The sequence below is a fragment of the Pelodiscus sinensis genome, chromosome 4 (assembly GCF_049634645.1).
Source record: "Pelodiscus sinensis isolate JC-2024 chromosome 4, ASM4963464v1, whole genome shotgun sequence".
NCBI lineage: Eukaryota > Metazoa > Chordata > Testudines > Trionychidae > Pelodiscus > Pelodiscus sinensis.
Genome location: NC_134714.1, coordinates 129,185,384 through 129,208,218, shown reverse-complemented (window position 1 = coordinate 129,208,218; position 22,835 = coordinate 129,185,384). Strand labels below are relative to the sequence as shown.

Here is a 22,835-nt window from a genome sequence, read left to right as displayed (position 1 = left end):
CTGTCTGTGTCCCCCCCGCACCATGGGACGGCAGCTGCCCTGCAGCACAGAGGGGAGGCCCCCCCCCTGAAGACAGCAAGGGCCAGATACCACAGTGATGGGCGTCAAGTAAGGCCCTTCGCTATCCAGGCAGGTGCGTGCCAGAGTTCCAGGCCGAAGGGCTGAAAGGAAGGCTGGGATGAGCAATAGTTTCCCCACTGGGGACAGGACCAAGCCGCCAGGGCTCAGCTGAGGGGGCCTCCAACACCCACCTGTGGGTCACGCCCCCAGCCAGCCCATCAGCTGCTGGGCCAGGCCCAAGTGCTCTGCAGGGCTCAGCTGGCACGTGCCTGGGCTGTACTGAATGGTTGAGTATGGCCTTCACCCAGGGATCTACTGGGGTGTCTGGGTAATGGTATGGGGCAGGGGGGGAGCATGTTCCCAGTGACCCAGCAGGGGCGTGGCCTTTGCACAGGGCCATGGGGGGATGCACAGAGCTAGCTGGGAGGCATTTGCGCAGATAGCAGGGCCATGGGATGCCTGCCTGGGCCTGTCTCAGGAGTGGGGCAGTTGCACAGTGGAATACAGGGAGTTAGGGTTGTCAGGTGTCCAGGTGACCCGGACAGTCTGGTATTTTCACCTCCTGTCCAATAAAAAAATTCAGAAAATACCAGACACTTAAAATGTCCAGTATTTTCTAATTCTTTCCTAGCCAGAAGGCAAAAATCCTGGGTGCTTACTGGGTTCCACAGGCCCCCAACAGCCTTAGGGCTAAAAAGCCTCAAAAGCGTTTCTTAAAGGGGCCATGATAATTTAAATTTTTTTTTTTTTTTTTTGTGCTTAATAACTCTTGGAGTCTTTTTTTTTTTTTTCCCTCAACAACTTTGGTCTCCCCTTTTTTTCCCCTCATCAGAATTTTTTTCCCTGGTGGTTTGTGTGTGTGTGTGTGTGTGTGTGTGTGTGTATGGAAGTGTTCGGTATTTTTGGTTAAACCATCTGGCAACTCTACAGGGGGCTGTGGGTATCAGTACAGTGAGGTTCCAGGGCAGGGGAGTGGCACTTGTACAGTGTCAGGGGCATGTAGTGTTTGCACAGTGATTTGTTAGGAGGGACCTTTAAGAGCTATGGGGGGTACTGGGCTCATAGTGACAGATCTGTGAGCGGGGGTATTTATACAGGGACAGCAGGGGAACATGGTGTTTGTACGGGGGGGGGTAGTGATCTAGCAAGGGGGGGTGTGGCATCTGCACAGAGCTACTGGGGTGCTTGTCCAACAGCAGGGGGCAGCATTTGCAGGGACACAGAAGGGGATTGTGGGGCATTTGCACAGAGGTCTATTGGGGTGGGGTTTGCACAAAATGATGGTGGGAGCACGACATTTGCAGTGACTTCTGGGGGTGCACTTGTCCAGCAATGTAGCAGGGGAGTGGGGCATCTGCATATTACTGTCAGGGCATGAGGCAGTTGCACAGTGCTTGCCTGGGGTGTTTGCAGGGTGATGCAGGGGGCTGGGGTGTTTGCAGGGGGATGCAGGGGGCTGGGGTGTTTGCAGGGGGATGCAGGGGGCTGGGGTGTTTGCAGGGGGATGTATCACAGTGGCTGGCCAGGTGGTTGGAGCTCTCTCAGGGAGGTGTAGGCCGTCAGTCATGGCTGTATTGGGGGGGGGGGGGGGGGGGAGAGTGAGGGTTTTTGAATAATTGAATTTTCCATCCCCAGGTCCCACAGGTTGAGGCCGGGGGCTGCAGAGTCTCACACGTATCTGGTGGGGGAGGGGAGCCCCCTTGGCTGCATGAGACTTGCGACTTTCACCTACCTCAGAGGCTGGCCTGCCCCCACTCACAGACCAGCGTGGCCCCTTGCTTGGCCCAGCACGGGCAGGCCCTGCCCAACCTCAGGCCGTACCCCTACCCAGGGCAGGGAGGGGGCAGGAGCCGGCTGGAGAGGGGAGAGCCCAGCTCTGTGAGCCCCACCTCCCACAGGGCCCCCCCCCCCCCCCACAGAAGCCGGGGTTGCCGGGGGGCTGCAGCTATTCCTCGCGGTGCGGTCCCAGGGGAATAGCAGAGCGAAGAGAAGGCAGCAGTTCTCCACCACGGGGACCACCCCAGTAAGCCCAAAGTTCCCACCCAGCCCCACGCACACGAGCGCGCAGCACCAGGCCCAGGGCTGGGGGGCTGCTCTGCTCACACCCCAGGGGGCTGCAGCCAGGTGAGCGGCAGTCCTCAAACCCGGCCTGGAAAGTCTGACCAAGAAAGGCAGCCCCATACCCCCCCCCCCCCCGCGGGCACAGCTGGGCTGGCACTGTCCCCCCCCCCCCCCGGCACAGCTGGGCTTAGAAGATGAGCAGCCAGGGGGAGGGCGCTGGCACCAGGGGCAAGCAGCCAGCCGGCTACGGGGCAGACACGAGCGGAGCCCCCCTCAGAGTAAGCCGCTGGCTGGACACCCCCAGCCTGGCCCCTGGGCCCCAAGGACAGCCCCTGCCCTGGAGAAGGGGAGCCCACAGCACCCCCTTGCCTGGGTGGCCCAGCAGAAGCCAGAGCTGCCCTGCCCAGCCTGTGCCAAGCTCTGAGCCTGAGCGGATATCGCCCAGGGCACCACCCTACGGCCTCACCCCGTGGGCCCTGCTCTGCCCCCAGTGCCAAGGGGCCAGCCCACCCCAGCCCCCACTGCTGAGCTGTAGGGAGGGGATGGGGATGGATCAGGCCCGGGACCTGGCCCTTTCCTGGTGTGGACGGGTGCGCGTGCTGGCACTTGTGCTGGAGGGGGCCGGCCTGGGAACCGGGGCTGTAAGAGTCCCTGGCAGCTCCGAGCTCCCGGGCAGCCACCCATGCTGGGTGGGGAGCTCTCAGGTCAGCGGCCTTGGGCAGCCCTCCTGCTCTTCGACAGCTGCTTCTGCCATCACCTCCCAAGCCTCCCGCTGGGGGATCCGGTGCCCCGTCCCCTCCCCGACACGGCGCCCGAGAGCCCCTGCGTCCCCGCCCCAGGATGCTGCCGGGCATTCAGACACGCTCCAGGACCTGCCCCCACGGCCACGCAGCCTCCCTGGCTGAAGAGCAGTAGGGCAGAGATGGCAGGAGACACGACCAGAGGGGCAGAGGTGTGATTATTACAGCCAACCCGACCCTGCTGTACACGGCAGCCTCGCGCCCCCTCCCACACAGCCCGGCACGGGGCAAAACCCCTCCCTCCGGGTCCGGCCGGGGACTGGCCCCAGAGTGCAGGCAGGCCGCAGCGCAGGGTCCCGATGGTGGGCACGGCCCGCTGCTCCTGCCAGCCCCGGCTCTGCAGAGCCCCCGAGGACAGCGTGGCTCTGAGCACAGCCCGGCCCGGCCCCGTGGCTGGGGCAGGAGAGGCGCTCGCTCTGTAGCCCCCCCGCACGAACAGGGCAGGCCCAGCGTCCCTGAGCTCGTCCGCAGGCCTGGCGCCCGCTCAGCTGGCAGCGTTCAAAGTCTGGAACTTCTCCCGCAGGTTCCTCACGCGGCCCGGCTGGGTGGCCGCCCCCTGGTCCCGGCCCGCGGCCCGGCCGGGCTCTGGGGCTGGGCCCTCCTCCCGCTGCCGGTATTCGTCCGACTCCTGGTAGGCCTTGCAGCGCTCCGCCACCGCCTTGAGCGAGATCCTCTCCCGCGAGGTGGGCGAGCGGATCTGCACGTAGCTGGCGGCGTCGGGCGGCTCCTCCAGGGCGGGCGGCTCCTCCAGGGCGGGCGGCTCCTTCTCCATGATGACCACCCGCTGCTCGCCCAGCATGGCCTCCGCCGTGACGCGCAGCCCGCCGGTGCTGTGGTTCCGCTGGCGCCCCCGGGAGCTGGGGGCCTGGCTCTCCTCCTGGCTCCAGCCCGCCTGTCCCGGGACGTCTCCGGACAGCTCCTCCGCCATGTGCGCCGGCGCCGAGCGGCTCCTGTTGACGGGGGGGGGGCCGGCGCAGGCTGGGGGCGGCCGTGGGGAGGGAGTACCTGGAGCGCAGCTCCCGCACGTCGGGCCAGGGGAAGGTCTCCGCCACGATGGGGCTGAGCGGGCTGCAGGCCGAGGGGCCGGGCGAGGCCGGGTGGGGGCTGGGCGAGGCGCAGCTGCCGGGCGAGGCAGGGCAGGAGGGGCTGAAGGAGAAGCGCTTGGGCGACTTGTCCCGCGAGGAGGAGGAGGCAGCGGAGAGCGGCGTGTGGGGGCTGTACTCCTGCAGCACCACCTGCTCGTAGGACACGACAGACCACGCCGGCTTCTGCGGGCCTGGGGAACCACACGCTGGTCAGGGGAGACCACCTGCCTGCCTAGCCCCACAGCCCAGAAAGCCTGTGCAGCCCCGGGCCAGCCCCCCTGGCCGGACCCACACGGCCCATAGAGCCTGCCCAGCCCCACACAGCCCAGGGAGCCTGCCCAGCCCCACTCCAGCCCTCCTACCCAGCCCCACACAGCCCAGGGAGCCTGCCCAGCCCCACTCCAGCCCTCCTACCCAGCCCCACACAGCCCAGGGAGCCTGCCCAGCCCCACTCCAGCCCTCCTACCCAGCCCCACACAGCCCAGGGAGCCTGCCCAGCCCCACTCCAGCCCTCCTACCCAGCCCCACACAGCCCAGGGAGCCTGCCCAGCCCCACTCCAGCCCTCCTGCCCAGCCCCACACAGCCCAGGGAGCCTGCCCAGCCCCACTCCAGCCCTCCTGCCCAGCCCCACACAGCCCAGGGAGCCTGCCCAGCCCCACTCCAGCCCTCCTGCCCAGCCCCACACAGCCCAGGGAGCCTGCCCAGCCCCACACCAGCCCTCCTACCCAGCCCCACATGGACCAGGCAGCCTGCCCAGCCAAATGCCAGCCCTCCTGCCCAGCCCCACCAGGGCCCAGGGAACATGCCCAGCCTGGAACCGCCCCACATAGCCCAGCCTCATGCCAGCCCCTCTGCCCAGCCCCACAGTCAGGGGAGCTTTTCTTGCCCTGGGCCAGCCCCCTTCCTGGCCCCACAGCCCTGGAGAGCACCCACCTGTGCCTCTCTTCACCTCCCGCTGCCCATCGTGGAACGGGGGCGCCGCACAGCTCCTCAGCTGCTCCAGCTTGGCCAGGCGCCCGTGCCCGGCGGGCTGGCGGCCCTTGATGCGCAGGCTGTACTGGCGCGCCAGCTGGTACACCTTATTCCGCAGGCGCTCGCTCAGCTCGGCCTCGGAGAGCCGCAGGAGGTGGGGGGGCGGCGTGGCAAGGGGGCCCGGTTCCCGCACCAGCCGGGGAGGCGCCGCCCGCTCCGTGGGGGACCGGCTCTCCGGCGAGGGCACAGCCGACTCCTCCGCGATGGCGCTCAGCTCGTCGTCCTCCAGGATGAGCAGGGGCTCGCGCAGGTCCAAGCCGTTCTCCTGGCTCCTGCCCGGGGGCCACGCGGTGCCGGTGCTGCCGCCGCCCTTCTCCAGGCAGGGCTGGGCGCTGCTCAGCCTCTCCATGCCCTCCCACACCGGGAGCAGCTCGGTGGGCGGGCGGAACTCCTCCTCGCCCGCGGGGGTGCTGGCCTCGGCCCGCTCCGGGGAGGTGGCTCCGGGCCTACCGGCACGGGTGCCCCTCAGGACCCAGGCGGCTGTCTGGCTGCCACTGGGCGCATCCCCCACTCTGTGCCTGGCCTCGGCGGGTGGCTCGAGGCTGTTGAGGCGGCAGACCGAGCTCCTCACCAGCCCCGGGGGGATGTAGGAGAGGCTCTCCCGGCGCCGGATGCTGAAGCCGGCGTCCCGGTGCTCCGCCCCCTCGTAGTAGTTCTTGATCTTGTCCAGCAGCAGCCGGTCCCGCGGGGAGAGCAAGGACTCCTTCCTGCGGCATGGGGGGCGTGCGGGCTCGGGGGAGGCGGCCCCACTGCGCTCCGAGCCCCCGGCCTCGCCCAGCAGCGAGACATGGCTCAAGGAGTCCGTGGCGCTGCCGTGCCGCTGCCCGGTCTCGCTGCCCTCCAGGCTCAGCACGCTGCTGCTCCGGCTCACCAGCCGGGGCGTCAGGAAGCCCCCGGGCCGGCCCTCGTCCAGCGCCAGGCTGCTGCGTCGCGAGAAGCTGCTGCCGAACATCTCGGCGATGACACTGGCGTGGTCCAGCACCGATGGGGGCAGGATGCTCTTCGGCCCGGCCTCCTCCTCCTCCTCCTCCTCCTCCTCGCTGCTCAGGGCTTTGGGAGGCTCCGTGCTCTCCGCCGGGGCTGGCTCCGGGCCCTGCTCCTGTTCCGTCTCCCTCTGCTGGGCCGGCAGGGCTGGCTTGGGGACCAACGGGGGCTCCTCCGGGGGCTCTTCCTCAGAGAGGGCGTCGGGCTCCGGGATGGCCTGTGGGCGGGGAGAGCCGGGAGAGGAGCGTGCTTGGGGCGTGTGGTGGGTTTGCCCCAGAGTTTGGGCCCAGTGAGGGGTCTAGTGAAAGCAGGTAATGTGATCTCAGCCTTTCCTTTCCTTTCCTAATAGTCCTTTAGATCAGGGTGGGGAACCCCCGGCCTGGGGGCCGGACGCGGCCCCCACCTTGCCTGGATTTGGCCCGAGGCTCAGCCCCATCCCCCTGCATTGGGGAGCCCACTCCGGCGCTCCAGCCCCTCCCACGACTCCCCCACAGGGCTGGAGCCCGCAAAATCGACTAGGCCGTTCCCGCCCGGGCTCTGGTGTGTGAGGGGAATGCGGGGAGTGCCTGTCTCCTCCTCGCTCAGGGGCCACATCAGCGAGGGGGGGGGGGGTTGCGCCTCACTTTTGTGCGGCGCCGACTGATTTTTCTGTGGGTCAGTGCCCCCCCCACCCAAAAAAGTCTCCCCACCCCGGCTTTAGACCCCCACGGGAGGGGCAAGCAGTGGGCCCACGGGGCCGTCGTCCACTCACCTCCAGGCTGGCCGAGACCGTCTCTGCACTGTCGTGGTTTTCATGGCTCCCTGCCTCCAGGCTGCCCCTGGGCTCCTTGCTCTGAAACACAGCAAAGGGGGCACGTTACGCGGCCGCGCCGGGGCTCCGACAGCGCTGGCGGCCCCGCGTCGGCCCAGAACAGAGCCCCACAGGCAGCCCCAGCAGGGCCTCAAATCCGACCCGGTCCCGCGCCAGCCGCCTCCAGTCTCGGTGCAGCCCCAGAGCGGCAGAGCAGATCCCAGGGGCCGTGCCCCAGACGGGTTTCGGCATCGGCGCTCCCTGCGGAGGCCCGGCGCTGTTCCCGTCGGCTCCCCGTCGCCCTCACGCTGCAGCCGGCTTCCTCTCAGAAACGTCTTCGGGGCCCAGCCATGAGTGGGGTTAGCCGGGGCGGGCGGGTGCAAAGCATGCTGGGACTCGCAGCGGCCGCTGCGTCACAGTCAGTGAAGGGTTAAGAGTGGAGCCGGGTGCTGATCCGGGGGGGTGCCGGTCCACGTGCCTCAAGAAGGGGGGCAGGAGAGGGACAGAGGGCAGCAGCCCCAAGCCATGCGCCAGGCAGCATGCAAGAGGGGTTGGAGAGACACCTCACCGTGCGGCCCCGGGAAAAAAGCAAAGCGTTGGCCCGAATGTGCCATCCGTGCAGCGCCGCCAGCAGGGAGCTTGCAAAGTCTGCTACCTGCTCTTCGCCCATCGGGCCCTCCTCCTCCGGCCCGGCCTCCTTCTCGCTGTCACTCACAGCCAGCTCCTCCAGCGAGCCCTTCCCCCGGGCCCGCTCTTCCTCCATCCCCACAGCCTCTTCCTCCTCCTCCGCACCCCCCTGGGTCTCCTCCGGCTGCCAGGCGCTGCCAGGGGGCGGGAAGGGCACCCCAGGCTCCAGGAGGGCTCCGGCACTGCCAGAGTGCTGTTCGGAGGACAAACAGGCTCCCTTTAGCGCTGCCTCGTGCCTGGGCGCTGGAGCTGCTGGCGGGGCCCTGACAGGGCCAGTCGTGGGCTCCCCCCCCAGTGCCTGTCCCGAGTCCACACATCTGCAAGAAGCTGGGGACCACTGGGCACGCGTGCTGGGGCACAAGTGCATGGGTGTGAACATGCGTGCAACCGGTGAGGAGGGATACGCGTGTGTGATGCGCAGAGTGTTGAGGGGCCATGGGCTGCGTGGGAGCCTTGCAGCAGGGCCCCCCACACCCACTGCAGCCTCCCACCACCCCGCGGCTTGGGCAGCTTCCAGCTCTCTGGCCCTGTCCCACACGACATGCAACGTTCCCTCTCATTTTGCCCATCCGTGTGCGGAATAAACATTGTTCTGTGCACCGAGGCATGTGCGGCTGTGCACCACCAGTAGTAACACAGGCTGCCGGCTGTGGGTGCTCTGCTAATCCGCTGGGCGGCACCTGCATCTCTCCGGGGTGGCCACCCAAGTGCTCTGCTCACAGGGAGTTTTGGTGACATTGTACAAGGTAAGCTGCAGAAACACAGGCGGCAGAACCACCACGACGTGGTTAAACCGGCGCAAAGGAAGGGTGACTCGTCACGGGACGGTGTCGGAGTGCAGGGTGGCCCGTAGTGGGGCTCCGCAGGGAGCTGCTCTGGGTCCTGTGTGGTTTAGCATCTTTACTAACGCCCTGGCTGCAGGAAGAGAGCTAGCACTAGAGCCCTGAGCGGATACAAAATTTTGTATCTGCACCAAGGCGCCACGAAGATCGGCACCCCCGTCGGCAGCTATCAAGCGGCGAGCCGCAAACCGGCAGGGGTCTCGATCCAGAGCTTGTAGCTGCCTCTGCAGAAACAAAGCACGGCTCTCCGCATCCACGCTGGCGGAGGCAGTGCACGGAGCCCCGGACTGGCGGGGCTCTAGGTAAAACCAGCTCCGGGAAGTTCGACACGGCCCAATGTCGGGTGCGGCACGTGGCGGAGAAACACCAAAAGGATCGGAAGGGGGGAGGGCTGGCGTAGGCGGGTCTCACCCGAAACCTGAGTGAGTGGGCACAGCCAGGCGGTTGCAAAAACAAAAGCCAGAGGCGAGTCCAGGCGGCGTGGAGAGGGGCAGGGTGGCACGTCAGGGGGAAAGGAGGGGGTACCGCTCCACTCAGCCTCGGCTCCGCTTGCCCCCTGCTAGGGGAAAGGACATGGAGACACTGGGAGGACCCAGCGGCAAGTGACAAAGAGGGTCAAAGGGAGGCTGAAGGAACCGGGCAGGCAGCCTGGCAAAGAGGAATCGCAGCTTTCAAGGCTGCCCTGCCATGGATGGAGAAACGCTGCTCTCTGGGGCCACAGCGGGCAGGCCGAGAGGCACCGGGCTCCAGCCGCCGCACGGCAGAGTTAGAACGAACCTCGGGAAACGCTTCCTTGGCGGGAGAGCAGCCGGAGAATGGGGCAAACGCCCGGGGAGGCCGAGGTAGCTCCCGCCGGGGGGTTCCAAAGGCGGCGGGATGGGGGGTTTGACAACAAAGCGAGCCTCTTGGCAGGGGCTGGGCTCGACGGCCCTTGTGGTCCCTTCTCCCCTCGGGGGCCAGGATCTTACCTTCAGTCCTGCTGCTGCATCGCCAGCGCATGGAAGAGAGGAGACAAGCAATTAGCAAAGGGGCCGCCCTGCCACGGGAGGGGAGGGGGCCGAGGGGGGGGCTGGCGGTGTCGGGAGCGGACCTGTCACCGAGAGAGGGGCTGGGGCTGCTCCAACGCGTTGGGGGCTGGTCCCTTTGCGCCAGCGGAGACTCGACTCGGCCTCTAGGCTCCAGGGAGCGGCAGGGACTCCCCGGGCAGGCGCACTGGGGTGAGGGCACCGAGTCTGCTCCCTCAGGGCACCGCGCAGGGGGAGGGCCACAGGGGGCTTGGCAGGGCCACACGTGGCCTGGGGGGGGGTATAAAGGCAGGTGGGGGCAGCTCCTGCGGTCGGGTGCGCCAGGCCTCAGCCACCTGGCCGAGCAGGCTGGGCACGGACAGCGACCGGCCCGGAGCGGGCAGCCACCCCGTAGCCACTCACCTCTCTCCACCAGCTGCTGGGCAAGCCTCCTGGTGGGCTCTGTGGGGGAAGCCGCGAGTGAGAGGTCTGCCAGCCGGACCCCGCCCCCGGGACCGGAGCAGGCCTGGCCCCCCGGGGGACCGCCAGGAGACGCCTGCTTTCTGCCCAGCCCCGCCCGGCCGGCACGGCGCCACTCAACCCCACCTCGAGCCCCACGCTGAAAAGGGGAGCTGGCACCAGAGTGCGGGCACGCCAGCCCCACGCTGCCACGCAGAGCATCCGGGAGCTTCTCCCCACGGCGTTGGGGGGGAAGGGCTCTGAGGCTAGGGACAGACACAGCCACTGGGACAGAGCAGCTCTGCTATCGGTGGGGTACCCTGCACCCAACCACGGCCCCCCAGACACGGCTGCCCTACCTACAGCCACGCTACCCCCGCCACCGTGTACCCTGCACCCCCACCCCCGAGACACGGCTGCCCTACCTACAGCCACGCTACCCCCGCCACCGTGTACCCTGCACCCCCACCCCCGAGACACGGCTGCCCTACCTACAGCCACGCTACCCCCGCCACCGTGTACCCTGCACCCCCACCCCCGAGACACGGCTGCCCTACCTACAGCCACGCTACCCCCGCCACCATGTACCCTGCACTCCAACCCCCGAGACACGGCTTCCCTACCTACAGCCACGCTACCCCCACCCCTGTGTATCCTGCACCCCAACCCCCGACTGCCCTACCTACAGCCACGCTACCCCCACCACTGTGTATCTGGTGTGGCACTGGCAGCAGGGCACTGACCTGGTCCCCCACCTCCCTGCAGTGCAGCAGGGGAAAGAGACCTGCCGGGCCGCTCTGGTTTAGGGGGATACCGAAGGGGCCATTTCTCACCCCCAGCAGGGAACAGGGACCCTCCACACCCAGCGACCCCAGGGGCAGGGCCCTGCCTGCTGTCCTGGCGACCGCAGCGAGTTGGTGCCTTCCTGGGAGCTAGCCTGGCCCAGAGCCAGTAGCCTTGGGCGGCCGAGGGTGGCTGGTGCCAGGTGGGATCCCGGAAAGGGGGACAACACAGGGATGAGGGAGCCTGGTGCCTTGGTCCCTTAACTGCCCACAGACACGCAGCTCCGCTGCCCACAGCAGGCAGGGCGCCAGCCTCTGGCCAGCCAATCCGAATGGCTGGCCGGTGGCGGTTTGCTGTTGGACCCGCTGTTGTTTGCCTGCAGCCTCCAGCCACTGGGAGATGGCCTTGAACTTCGCCCTGCTGGCAGCAATGCACAGGGGACGGGCGGGAGGCCAAGCCTCACTTTGGGGTCAGCCTGGCTGGGAATTCCTCCTGCGGGGAGGGGGCGCAGACCGCTCAGGGAGCCAGGCAATCCGAGTTCTGAGCCGCAGCCTTCTGCTGTCAGCAAATGACTGGGAAACCCACTGGCTGAGGGTCTCTCCCTCAGGCAGGTCCACAGACCGGATGACAACCTTCTACTGCTACCAGTCACGCGGTGAGTTCAAGCAGCAGATGGCTGTGAGGTGGATCCAGAGGTTCCAACTCTGCTGGTATCACGGAGATGACACCGTAGGATGGAGCGGACGTTTTACAGCTGCAAACGCTCACCTTAGGAAAGGCCAGCAGAGGCTGCCCGGATCCCCTTAACTCTGCCCCCCGTGAGGTATGCATCATAAGGCAATTTTTAGGGTACTGTGCTTGCCCACAAAATCCTGCCTCCTCCCCAGAGCAGGGCCGACTTTGAACGATGAGGAGCCGCTATCGAACGGCAGCTTGTTCCTCACGCGCCATCCCAGCTGTGCAATGCACGGAGCAGGGGTCTTGGGGAAACCAGCCTGCAAACGGGTCATTAGAGACGAGGGGGAGAGCGAAGGCTGCCTAGACGGCCTGCACTCTGGCCTTTCCCAAGGCCCCAGCGCCAGCCTGGGGGTAACGGCGTGTAACTTACGAGTGACCATTCGCTGCGATTCATTCAAGGACGCCTCCCGAGGGCTCAATACACAAGATTCACCGACTGGGGGGGGCGGAAAGGGGCTGGTTCCTAGGCGGCAGCTGGAGCATCCCTAGTAACTAGCCTCTTGGGTGTCGTGCCACACGCTGCAGCCGCCTGGCACCCACGGTCCAGGCCGACCTAGGATCACCTCCAAGGCAGCTCCCACTGCCTCCAAGCCACCCACCCCCACTGCTCCGCCGCCAGGCCCCTCGCTCAGGGACTCCTGCTTCCATCAGCCCCTCCCTGCCCTGCCATCTGCCCCGTGGCGACCCCGTCCCACGCCCTGATCCCTGGGGCCACCAGCCGGTGGGTAGCGCCAGCAGCGGTGCCACGCGAGTGCCAGGAGACACGGCCACGAGGGGGGTGAGCACTGAGTGCTCCCAGGCACGCAGGCCACGTCCCAGTCTGGCTGCACCCTCCCTCGGCACACCCCCGCCAGGGACAGATCTCCCCTCTCACCTGACTGCCGGCGGCCCTGCCGGGCCTGCGCCGGCACCTCGTCCATGGGATGGCACGACTTGGCTTTCTTCAGCCGCTCCGGGCTGTACCTGTAGCGAGCGGGGTCTGGGAGAGGCAGGGAGAGGAGTGTAGGTCAACGCCTCTGCCCCGCCCCAGGGCGAGCGGGGAGATTGGGGGCAACCCCCCCGGCAGTGCCCCAGAGCGAGCGGGGAGATTGGGGGCGACCCCCCCCCCCCGGCAGCGCCCCAGGGCGAGCGGGGAGATTGGGGGCAACCCCCCCGGCAGCGCCCCGGAGCGAGCGGGGAGATTGGGGGCAACCCCCCCGGCAGCGCCCCAGGGCGAGCGGGGAGATTGGGGGCAACCCCCCCGGCAGCGCCCCAGGGCGAGCGGGGAGATTGGGGGCGACCCCCCCCGGCAGCGCCCCAGGGCGAGCGGGGAGATTGGGGGCAACCCCCCCCCGGCAGCGCCCCAGGGCGAGCGGGGAGATTGGGGGCAACCCCCCCCCGGCAGCGCCCCAGGGCGAGCGGGGAGACTGGGGGCGACCCCCCCCGGCAGCGCCCCAGGGCGAGCGGGGAGATTGGGGGCGACCCCCCTCTCGGCAGCGCCCCAGGGCGAGCGGGGAGATTGGGGGCGACCCCCCCCGGCAGCGCCCCAGGGCGAGCGGGGAGATTGGGGGCGACCCCCCCCGGCAGCGCCCCAGAGCGAGCGGGGAGATTGGGGGCAACCCCCCCGGCAGCGCCCCAGGGCGAGCGGGGAGATTGGGGGCAACCCCCCCGGCAGCGCCCCAGGGCGAGCGGGGAGATTGGGGGCAACCCCCCCCCGGCAGCGCCCCGGAGCGAGCGGGGAGATTGGGGGCGACCCCCCCCGGCAGCGCCCCAGGGCGAGCGGGGAGATTGGGGGCAACCCCCCCCCGGCAGCGCCCCGGAGCGAGCGGGGAGATTGGGGGCGACCCCCCCCGGCAGCGCCCCAGGGCGAGCGGGGAGATTGGGGGCGACCCCCCCCGGCAGCGCCCCAGAGCGAGCGGGGAGATTGGGGGCAACCCCCCCGGCAGCGCCCCAGGGCGAGCGGGGAGATTGGGGGCAACCCCCCCCCGGCAGCGCCCCGGAGCGAGCGGGGAGATTGGGGGCGACCCCCCCCGGCAGCGCCCCAGGGCGAGCGGGGAGATTGGGGGCAACCCCCCCGGCAGCGCCCCGGCAGCGCCCCGGAGCGAGCGGGGAGATTGGGGGCGACCCCCCCCGGCAGCGCCCCAGGGCGAGCGGGGAGATTGGGGGCGACCCCCCCCCGGCAGCGCCCCAGGGCGAGCGGGGAGATTGGGGGCGAGACCCCGCCCCCAGGAGTGCATGAAAGTGAACAGAGGCTGAGATGGGCCCCAGCCCTGACCTGGCATCCAGTCCCCGGCCCTACAGTGTCCTGCCCCACAGAGCGGCTTATGATCTTGCCAGGCTCCATGGGCCAGGGACTGGCGCCAGGAGACCCAAAAGGCCCCGCTGCAGCCCTGCAGTGCAGGAGAGAAGCGCCAGCCATGGTGCCCCGCCCCAGACACACAACCCATCCCTCCCCCCGAGACACAGAGCTGGAGGGAGACTTACGGGAGGAGTCCATTTCCAGGATGGCTTCCTTAGCCTGCGGGGCAGAGATGAGGCAGTTAGCGTGTGTGTGTATGTGGGGGGGGAAGGGGCAGTACCACAGGAGGATGAAGTGGAAAGTTTTCATGGGTGCGTGCTGTGCCTCAGTTTCCCCTAAGGTGCTGGTGGGGAGGAGGTTTGAGATTCGCAGGGCTCCAGGTGAGACTGATGCCCGGGGCCCTGGCACCCCCCATGCCCGTGGGGAGTCCCCAGCTGGCACCTACCTACTGTGGCTGCCCCACCCTCTGCAGGCAGCCGCCGGCGTGACCAGGTGGGGCCCCGCAGGGCCTGGGAACAAGTACAGAGGGCTGACAAGGGGCTGCTGGCAGGGGGAGCGACCCAGAGGCCTCGGCCCCCTGCTGACTGAGCCCGGCGCAGGGGGGGGGGGGGGGTTGCCATGCTCCCGTGGGGGGGACACGCCAGCTGGAGGCGCTGAGGGAGCTCAGGGTGTGCTCCCCTGTCAGCCCCCGTCCCTCTGCCCCACCCCCAGGGCCCAGCCCACCCCCAGGGCCCAGTGGGGGCCGCGAGGCCCTCGCCTTCTGGGGGATGATGGCGTGGTGGTTCTCCAGGATGAGCCTCTTGATGTGGTGGGTCCAGACCCGCTTCTCCTCCGCGCTCCTGGCCTGAGGCAAAGGAGAGGCAATGTCACGGAGACCCGACCCGACCCTCCAGGGCAGCCTAGCCCCCTCGCTGGCCCTCCTCCCCCACTCACCCACCCAGCCCCCCTCCCCACACCCACCCAGCCCCCCTTCCCCCCCACAGCCAGCCCCCCGCCTCACCTGGATGGTGTAGTGCTGCTTGCTGTGCTTGTAGTGGGTGACGCTGAAGCAGAGCGAGTCCCTGGTGCTCTCGATCAGCATCAAGGAGGAGCACTGGGGCGAGAGGGGGGCGTCAGCGCGTCTTCCCACCCAGGGGCTGGGCAGGGGCCCACCAGGCCGCTGCCTTCCCCCCGGGGCTCCCCTCCCCGCACTTCTATTGCCCACCCTGGCAGCTCCCCCCTCCCTGCCTCCACTATCCACCCCACCCGTGTGTTCCCCACACTGCACCCCCACTAGCTCCCCTCCTCACACCCCTGAAGCGCCCAGCGCAGGGACAAAGGGGAGGAATGGGGGACAGGCCGGAGGCCATGCCACCCAGCTAGCTCAACCAGCTGCCAACCTCACAGGGGGGCTGTGGGGAATGGGAGGGGCTGGGCTCGGCCCTACGGCGCCCTGGGGGCTGGCTTACCGGGATGTGGCTCTTCCAGATGAAGTGGTCGCCCCGTCGCTTGGTGATGAGCAGGGTGCGGTCGAAGAGGAAGAAGGTGCGCTCGTTGCGCACCCGGTGCACCCGGAAGGTGCCCTCCAGCACCAGCTCCCCAAAGGTCGTCAGGTCCGGCCCCTTCCAGTGCAGCAGCAGGGACTGGATCTCCTGGGGTCAGGGGGGAGGGGACAGCCTCAGGCTGGGAGCCTCAGACCCAGGGGGAGAGGTGGGTGTCTCGGCCCTTCTGCCCCCCATTGTGGGCCCTGCCAGCACCCAGCCGGGCTGCATCCCAGCTCCAGGGCACCTCAGGCCACAGGGACATGGGGCCGGGCTCACCAGGAGGTACCTAGACTTCTGCCAGGGGCAGATCAAGGGTGCCTGACGTGGGCCAGAGGCAGCAGCGGGGAGGGACTCGCTACCGCCCCCCACAGGCGCCTCCGGGAAGCGCACGCAGCCCCCGGCTCCCAGCCAGCCCCAGGGAGCAGCTGCCCAGATGGCAGTGCCCGGGAGCTGGGCTGGCACGGCCGGGGTGCCCTGCCCCCCCCCCCGCTCACCTGCAGCCGCACAGCGTGCTCGTGTCTGCGCTTCATGTCGTTGATGTACCAGGCCACGCCGGTCATGGTGTCAATTGCTTCCTCCACCACCTCGTAGCCGGCCTCCTCCACGTCAAAGTGCTTCGTGATCTCCTAGGGGCACCACCCAGCGTGAGGGCTCACGGCCCCGCCCGCCAGCTGCGCCCCGCTCCCCCCGCCCTCCCCAGGCCTCAGCCCCGGCCGAGCACTGCCAAGCAGGAGCATGGAGGCAGGGCTGAGCTGGGGGGCACCTCTAGGGTTCAGTGTGTAGCCCTGCAGCTTGGGGGGGATGAGGTGCCCGGGATGGAGGGAAGGAAGGGGACTGCAGTGTCCCTGGAGGGCCGGCAGGCCTGTGATGCTGCCGCGGTGGGAATGCAGGGAGGGGACGTGGGTGCCGCAGTAGGGGAGGGAGGCGGTGTCATGAGGCCGTGACTCTAGGATGCCCAAGCAACAGGACAGAGGCACCAGGTGGCGGGGGGAGTGCCATGCCCCAATGCCCATGCAGTGGGAGGAGGGAGGCCCTGCAATGGCCACGCAGTGTATGAGGAAAGCACTGCGATACCCACGCAATGAGGGGGGAGGCAACACTGATGGCCATGCAGTAAGGGGGGTGTTCCTTGCAGTGGATGGGGGAAGCACTGCAATACCCGTGCAGTGAAATGGAAGGGAGGCACTGCAATGGTAGTGGGGGGGATGCTATACAGTGGGTGAGAGAAGTACTGCAGTGGGGGTGCCGTGCAGTGAGTGAGCGAAGTGCTGCCATGGCCAAGTAGGGTGTGTGTGCTGGGCAGTATATGAGGGAGCACTGCAAAACCCATGCAGTGGGGAGGGGGTGCTGTGCAGTGGATGAAGTAAGCACTGCAATGGCCATGCAGTGGGAAGTTTTGTGCAGTGACTGAAGGGAGCACTGCAAAGCCCATGCAGTGGGGGGGGGGGGAGAGACACTGCAATGGCCACGTAGTATTAGGGGGTGTTGTGCAGTGGCTGAGGGAAGCACTGCAATAACCATGCAGTGGGGAGGGGGCAGGCGCCCCCCACTTACCTGGAGCAGCAGGTGGTACTTGAGGATCCTCTGGACTGGCTTGAGCAGGTAGGAGCCCAGGGGCAGCGCGTGGCCGATCTGCTCCTGGCGCTCGCGGAAGAACTTCGCCTGCTGTTTGTTCCTCATGCACTCGGTCAGAGCCGCCACCGAGCTGCAGGGACCAGACACAGCGCTGAGGGGAGACGCACGGGGGCAGGGGCCTGGCACGGCGCTGAGGGGAGACGCACGGGGGCAGGGGCCTGGCACGGCGCTGAGGGGAGACGCACGGGGGCAGGGGCCTGGCACGGCGCTGAGGGGAGACGCACGGGGGCAGGGGCCTGGCACGGCGCTGAGGGGAGACGCACGGGGGCAGGGGCCTGGCACGGCGCTGAGGGGAGACGCACGGGGGCAGGGGCCTGGCACGGCGCTGAGGGGAGATGCACGGGGGCAGGGGCCTGGCACAGTGCTGAGGGGAGACGCATGGGGGCAGGGGCCTGGCACAGCGCTGAGGGGAGACGCACGGGGGCAGGGGCCTGGCACGGCGCTGAGGGGAGACGCACGGGGGCAGGGGCCTGGCACGGCGCCCGCACACCCCGGTGATGGGAGACGCCCACCCACACGGGGCCCGGGCCCGGCAGGGCGCCCAGACTCCAGGGTGAGGGACACAAGGCACAAGTACATGGCACAGATAGGGCGGGGGCGGAAGCCAGCCCCTCTTGCTCCTGCATGTGGGTTTCTCTCTCTTCCCAGGGCCAGTGACTGGGATGCTGGAGAGGCTGCTGCAGGAGGGGGCCCGGCCCCCGTCTCAGTGTACTCCCCACAACAGCAAGAGCAATAGGATGGGGGCACCCTCCCCCAAAACTGGCAGCACCGACCCACAAAGGCTGCTGGGGTCGCCCGCCCCAGGGAGCGCCCTTGCAGGGCAACAGTGCCAGTCCCACAGCGGCTGGGGGCCCCGCCCGCGTGCACTCACTTGGGGTAGTTGTTGCAGTACTGGGTGTAGATATCAAAATCCTGGCTCTGCGGGGGGGAGAGAGTCTGTGAGGGAGTCTACAGGGGGAACCCCCCAGTGGCTTTGCTCTGCCCCCCTCCCTGGGCCCCGCCATAGCTGCCAGCGAGTGCTCCCCGCCTCGGCATCCTGCAACAGTGCCTGGGGCTGTGAGCTTCCCCAGCAGTGCCCCAGCCACTCCCCCTGAGCTCGGCTGTCCCCGGGAACCCACCATGCAAAGAAGCTCCCAGTTAGCACAAGCCCAGAGTGCATACGCTTGCCTGGCCCAGGGCCCCCTTGCCAGCCGCTCACCCCAATACCCACCTCCAGAGCCCCCCTTACCCTGTCCACGAAGCACCTGGCCACCGCCACGGGGTCGCTGTCACAGCCGTCCAGGTCCTGCAGCAGCTCGCTGGGCAGGGGGAGAGAGGCCGTCAGTCAGCAAGGCGCCCCGCACGGGGCCCACCAAAACCACACGTGCTCCCGGGCCGGGCCTGCCAAGCACACGTGTTCTCCAGGGGACACACGGGCCAGGCACATGCTGCAGCATGCAAGGAACTCCCCCCCTTCCCCCCAGCCAGCGGCAGGCAAGCAGCGGAGCATGCAGCACACCCGGGTGGTACCCACCTGTGGGGCAGAGCCCCCTCCAGCGCTAGCAGGGTTTGAAAACAGAGCAAGTTATGAGCAGAGAGACGCGCACTGGCTGCCCCCTCTCCAGGGGCCCCCAGGCCGGCGCTCAGCCCCGCCACCTGCGTTAGAGCCATGCCACACGGGCCCCGACCAGACACCCCAAAGAGTCCAATGGACGGGACCCCCAACCTGGCCGTTTTCGGGCCCTCGGCTGAGGCGGCCTCAGGGCCACGCCGAAGGAGGTGGAGAAGGTACAGGTGGGCACCAGCCCCTCTTTGCTGGAGACGGGCTCAAAAATCAGAAATCTGTGGGGCAGGACTGAGGGGCACTGGCAGAGCCGTGAGGGGAGGGCAGGGCTGGGCTGGGCTAGCAGGGGCTGTGGGGCAGGACTGTGGGGCACCAGCAGATCTGGGGCAGGAACCCCAACTTCTTTCTGCTGAGCACTAACACGGACTTCTCCAGTGCTAGGGGGACGCCCATCTTGCGGTATTTACTCTTCATCCTCTTTGGTTGGGACGGGGGGGGGGGGAGGGGGAGAAGCGGGGCAGGGGGGTGGAATAGAGTAGGCGGGGCAGAGCAGGAGGGGAAATCAGGAGGCCTGGGCTGGAACAGGGGCTCGGGCCGGGGGCAGAAAGGGAGAGGGCTGAGATTAGGGGGCCAGGCTGAAGCGGGCTGGGACGAGAGCGGGCCGGGCCGGGCTGGCGGGGGCCAGTTATCAGCTGCGGGGGCTGGGCCTGGCTCACCTGTTGAGCGCGTAGATGTCCTCGATGTTCCCGAAGAGCGCGCTGACCTGCTCCGGCCGCAGCAGCTGCTCGGTGTCGATGACCCGCCCCAGGTAGTCCTGCCAAGCGGCCGGGCGCAGCCAGCGACAGAGAGGGGCTGTCAGCCCACGCGGCCAGGCCCCCGGTCTCCCCTCCCGCCAGGGCCATGGAACAGAGCGTCCCCCAGGCCAGGCGGGTAGGAGCAGGCGCGGGTCCCCTCCCTTGCCAGCTCCCCCCCCGATGGGAACTCACCCCGCTATCAAACCAACCAGTTGGAGAAGCCAACCAGCAATTCAGGGGGGAAAGTCGCCCCCCTTGAACCTCCCCATGGGGCATTTGGGGCACAGGCTTGGCACAGCACCATGCCCTTCCCCGCTGCTGGTACCAATGGGGCACAGCTCAGAGGGAGTGCCTCCCCAGACACCCTAGCTCCAGGGATGAGGGGCTAGGGGGGCACCGCAGCACCGCACAGGGCCAGCAGGGGGTGCTGCCGTCCAGCAAGGCGCAGAGGGGACCCGCCCGTGGCCGGCTCACCTCCACAATGCTGCGCAGGTCCCGCACGTACATTCGCTCCGACTCCACCAGCTCCAGCACCACCTGCTCCAGGTAGCTCAGCTTGTGGTTGGTGCCGGCGGGGGCCCGGGGGCCGAAGGGCGAGAGGGAGCGGGAGCCCCTGCGGCCCAGCCAGCCCCCCGGCGAGGCGTTGTTGTTGCTGTTGAGCAGCTGGCTGGCCCGCGGGGCGTCCCCATCCCGGGGTGGCGCGGGGCCAGGGGCCTTGTCCCGCCCCTCCATGGGCACGTGGCTCACTGGGCGCTCTGGGGGGTGCCCGCCTGCGACAGGCATCCTGTCATCGCTGCCAGGGCAGGGCGCTGCTGGCAGCCGGGGGGATTCTGCAGGGAGGGAGGGAGGCCATGGGGTTAGAAGGGGCACAGCCCCCCGCCCACCCTGCTCACAAGACGCGGCCGGAGAAGCGGCTGGGAGCAAACCCTTGGAGCCATGTGTCGACCTCCCGCCCCCCTTGGTCCCAGCCCCCCAATACAGGCGGCGCCAGATCAGCCAGGGGCCAGCCTGCCTCAGGGAGCCAACCAGAGCAGCGCTTCCCACAGCCTGGCTACTAGACATGGCCGCCAGGCAGCCCAGTGCTACGGGCCGGCTCTAGGCACCCACGGATCGTGCCCACAGCCCCCCACGCCAGGACGGGGGCAGGGCTCACAGCGCCACGTGCGTCAGACAGCTAGGTGCTGGCCTGGGGCCACCATGCATTGGACCCCCAGAGGCCAGGCCCTGGGCCCCCAATCCTGCCAGGCACCAGCGTGCAAGCGAGGCCCCTGCTTTGCCTAGGGACACAGGCCCCTTTGTTCTACACACACAGGCCAGCTGGCAGATACGGGCATGGCCCCCTGCCTCCCATGGGCCCCGACAGGCCTGGCCACTGCCTCCGTCCCTACTACAGCCTGGGTATCACCCCCTCCCCCTCCCAGCTTCAGTCATAGCCCCTGGCTCCGTGCTGCCCAGGCGGGGGGCAAACGTCTGGCCGGGAGGGGCCCGACTGGCTCGCCACAGCTCTCCGAGCTCCCGGCTTCCCCGAAAAGAAAAATCAAACCCGTCCCCAGCAACGCGCGTGGTCATGGAACCCTTCCCGATACGCCCGGGGAGCCCAGGGCCGGAGCCCGCCAGGTGAGAGAGACACAGCCACGTGCCTGCGGCTGCAGAGACCCAGAACCCATTCCGGGGAGGGGGAGAGCTGCCCCGGGTGTGAGCCTCTCCGAGCTGGGCCCGTCCAGGTCACTGGGGGCTAAGGGAGATCGACGCCCACCCTGCAAATTCTCCCCGGAAAGGGGCAGGGAGGCTGTGGGGTGAGGAAGGGACCACCAATGCCGACCCCCGGACCCTGCTGCCATGCACTGCCCCCCTTTCCTGCCTGCGAGACTGGCCAGGCCCCAGAGGAGAGGGGCTTGCCCCACGGCTCCCAGCCTGGCCAGTTGTGTCCTCGCTGTTAGGGCACAAGGGAAAGCAGCACGCGACCTCACTGCCACGGCAGAGGGGAGGCAGCTCCAGCATGCGGGTGGATAAGGGTGGCTTGGCCAACAGAGGCAGCTCTGCCTGGCTTCAGGGCATGGGAAATCCGCTCTACTCTGCGCTGGTTAGGCCTCCGTTGGAGTCTTGTGTCCAGTTCCGGGCACCGCATTTCAAGAAAGATGTGGAGAAATTGGAGAGAGTCCAGAGAAGAGCAACGAGAATGATGAAAGGTCTAGAGAACATGACCAATGAGGGAAGGCTGAAGGAATTGGGTTTGTTTAGTTAGAAAAGAGAAGACTGAGGGGGGACATGAGAGCCGTTTTCAGGTATCTAAAAGGGTGTCATAAGCAGGAGGGAGAAAACTGGTTCATCTTGGATAGGACAAGAAGCAATGGGCTTAAACTGCAGCAAGGGAGGTTTAGGTTGGACATTAGGAAAAAGTTTCTAACTGTCAGGGTGGTTAAACACTGGAATAAATTGCCCAGGAAGGTTGTGGAATCCCCATCTCTGGAGATATTTAAGAGCAGGTTAGATAAATGTCTATCAGGGATGGTCTAGACAGTGCTGGGTCCTGCCATGGGGGCAGGGGACTGGACTCAATGACCTCTCGAGGTCCCTTCCAGTCCTAGTATTCTAGGAAATGGCAGCCAAACCACCCCTGGCCAAGAGACGTGACCCCCTCCAGGAAGGGTCAGATCTGTCCCGGGTGCGCCCTGTGCGAGCCCGGTTACCTCAGCGGCGGCAGAGGGGCGCGCAGGGGAGCCGGGTGGGAATGCTGCTGGCGGCGCGGTGGCAGGCCTGGCATCCGCCCTCCCGCCCGGCTCTGCCCGCTCCCTGGGGGAGGCGGATGGGCCGGGGCGAGGGAGCGATCCCCATTTCCCACCTGGGGAGCTGCGGCACAGAGAGATCCAAGCCGAGCAGCCACGATTTCTGGGGCCACCCAGACGGGACCTGCCCTCCCGACTCCAGCCAGGCGGGGGCCCAGCTCAGCGTAACGACTCTCGTGTGAGTGACACCCAGGTCAGGAACGGAGCCGGGGGCGGGCAGGATCCCGTGCGGCTCTCCCAAGCCCCGGGAGGTGAGAGCAAGGCCAGCAAGCGCTGGGCACAGCCTCAGAGCGCCGCCCCACGGGTGTGCTCCCGGCCAGGCGAGGGCAGCTGCCCTCTGCCCCTCCCCATCCCTCGCAGGCAGGGAGCGAGCGGGGCCTTTTGCAGAGGGCAGGTCCGTCCTCACTGGGTCGCATTCCCCAGCCTGGGCTGCGGAAGCCAGGCCAAGGGATCCCAACCGGGCCGCCGGCCTGAAAACAACAAGCCATTCCCCGCTGCCCAGCAGCAAAGAATCCCAGCAATTCCTGACAGCGCAAAAAGGCCGTTCCCTCCCCAACACATGGGCACAGTCACATGGGCAGTGTGACAGACACACACGGGCGCTCTGACAGACACACACAGAGTCACACAGACACGCGCTCTGACAGACACACACAGAGTCACACACACACACGGGCACAATGACAGACACACAGTCACACACGGGCACTGTGACAGACACAGTCACACAGACACACGGACGCTCTGACAGACACACACAGTCGCATAGACACACACGGGCGCAATGACAGACACACACAGAGTCACACAGACACACACACGGGCGCAATGACAGACACACACAGAGTCACACAGACACACACACGGGCGCAATGACAGACACACACAGAGTCACACAGACACACGGGCACGATGACAGACACACACAGAGTCACACAGACACACACACG

The 22,835-nt window shown here is 67.7% G+C and overlaps 1 protein-coding gene across 1 annotated transcript; it reads right to left on the bottom strand.

The window, feature by feature from the left end:
* Positions 1 to 3,256: 3,256 nt before the first annotated feature.
* PLEKHG3 (pleckstrin homology and RhoGEF domain containing G3) lies at positions 3,257 to 22,533 on the bottom strand. Its single transcript, XM_075928873.1, is given in 18 exon segments — positions 3,257 to 3,888; positions 3,890 to 4,197; positions 4,941 to 6,240; positions 6,775 to 6,855; positions 7,382 to 7,693; positions 9,311 to 9,324; positions 9,770 to 9,808; positions 12,201 to 12,305; positions 13,790 to 13,823; positions 14,362 to 14,448; positions 14,605 to 14,697; positions 15,053 to 15,235; positions 15,622 to 15,753; positions 16,682 to 16,832; positions 17,634 to 17,680; positions 17,991 to 18,060; positions 19,022 to 19,119; positions 19,574 to 22,533. Coding segments are annotated over 18 exon segments (4,125 nt in total). The 5' UTR covers positions 20,162 to 22,533; the 3' UTR covers positions 3,257 to 3,405.
* Positions 22,534 to 22,835: the final 302 nt, after the last annotated feature.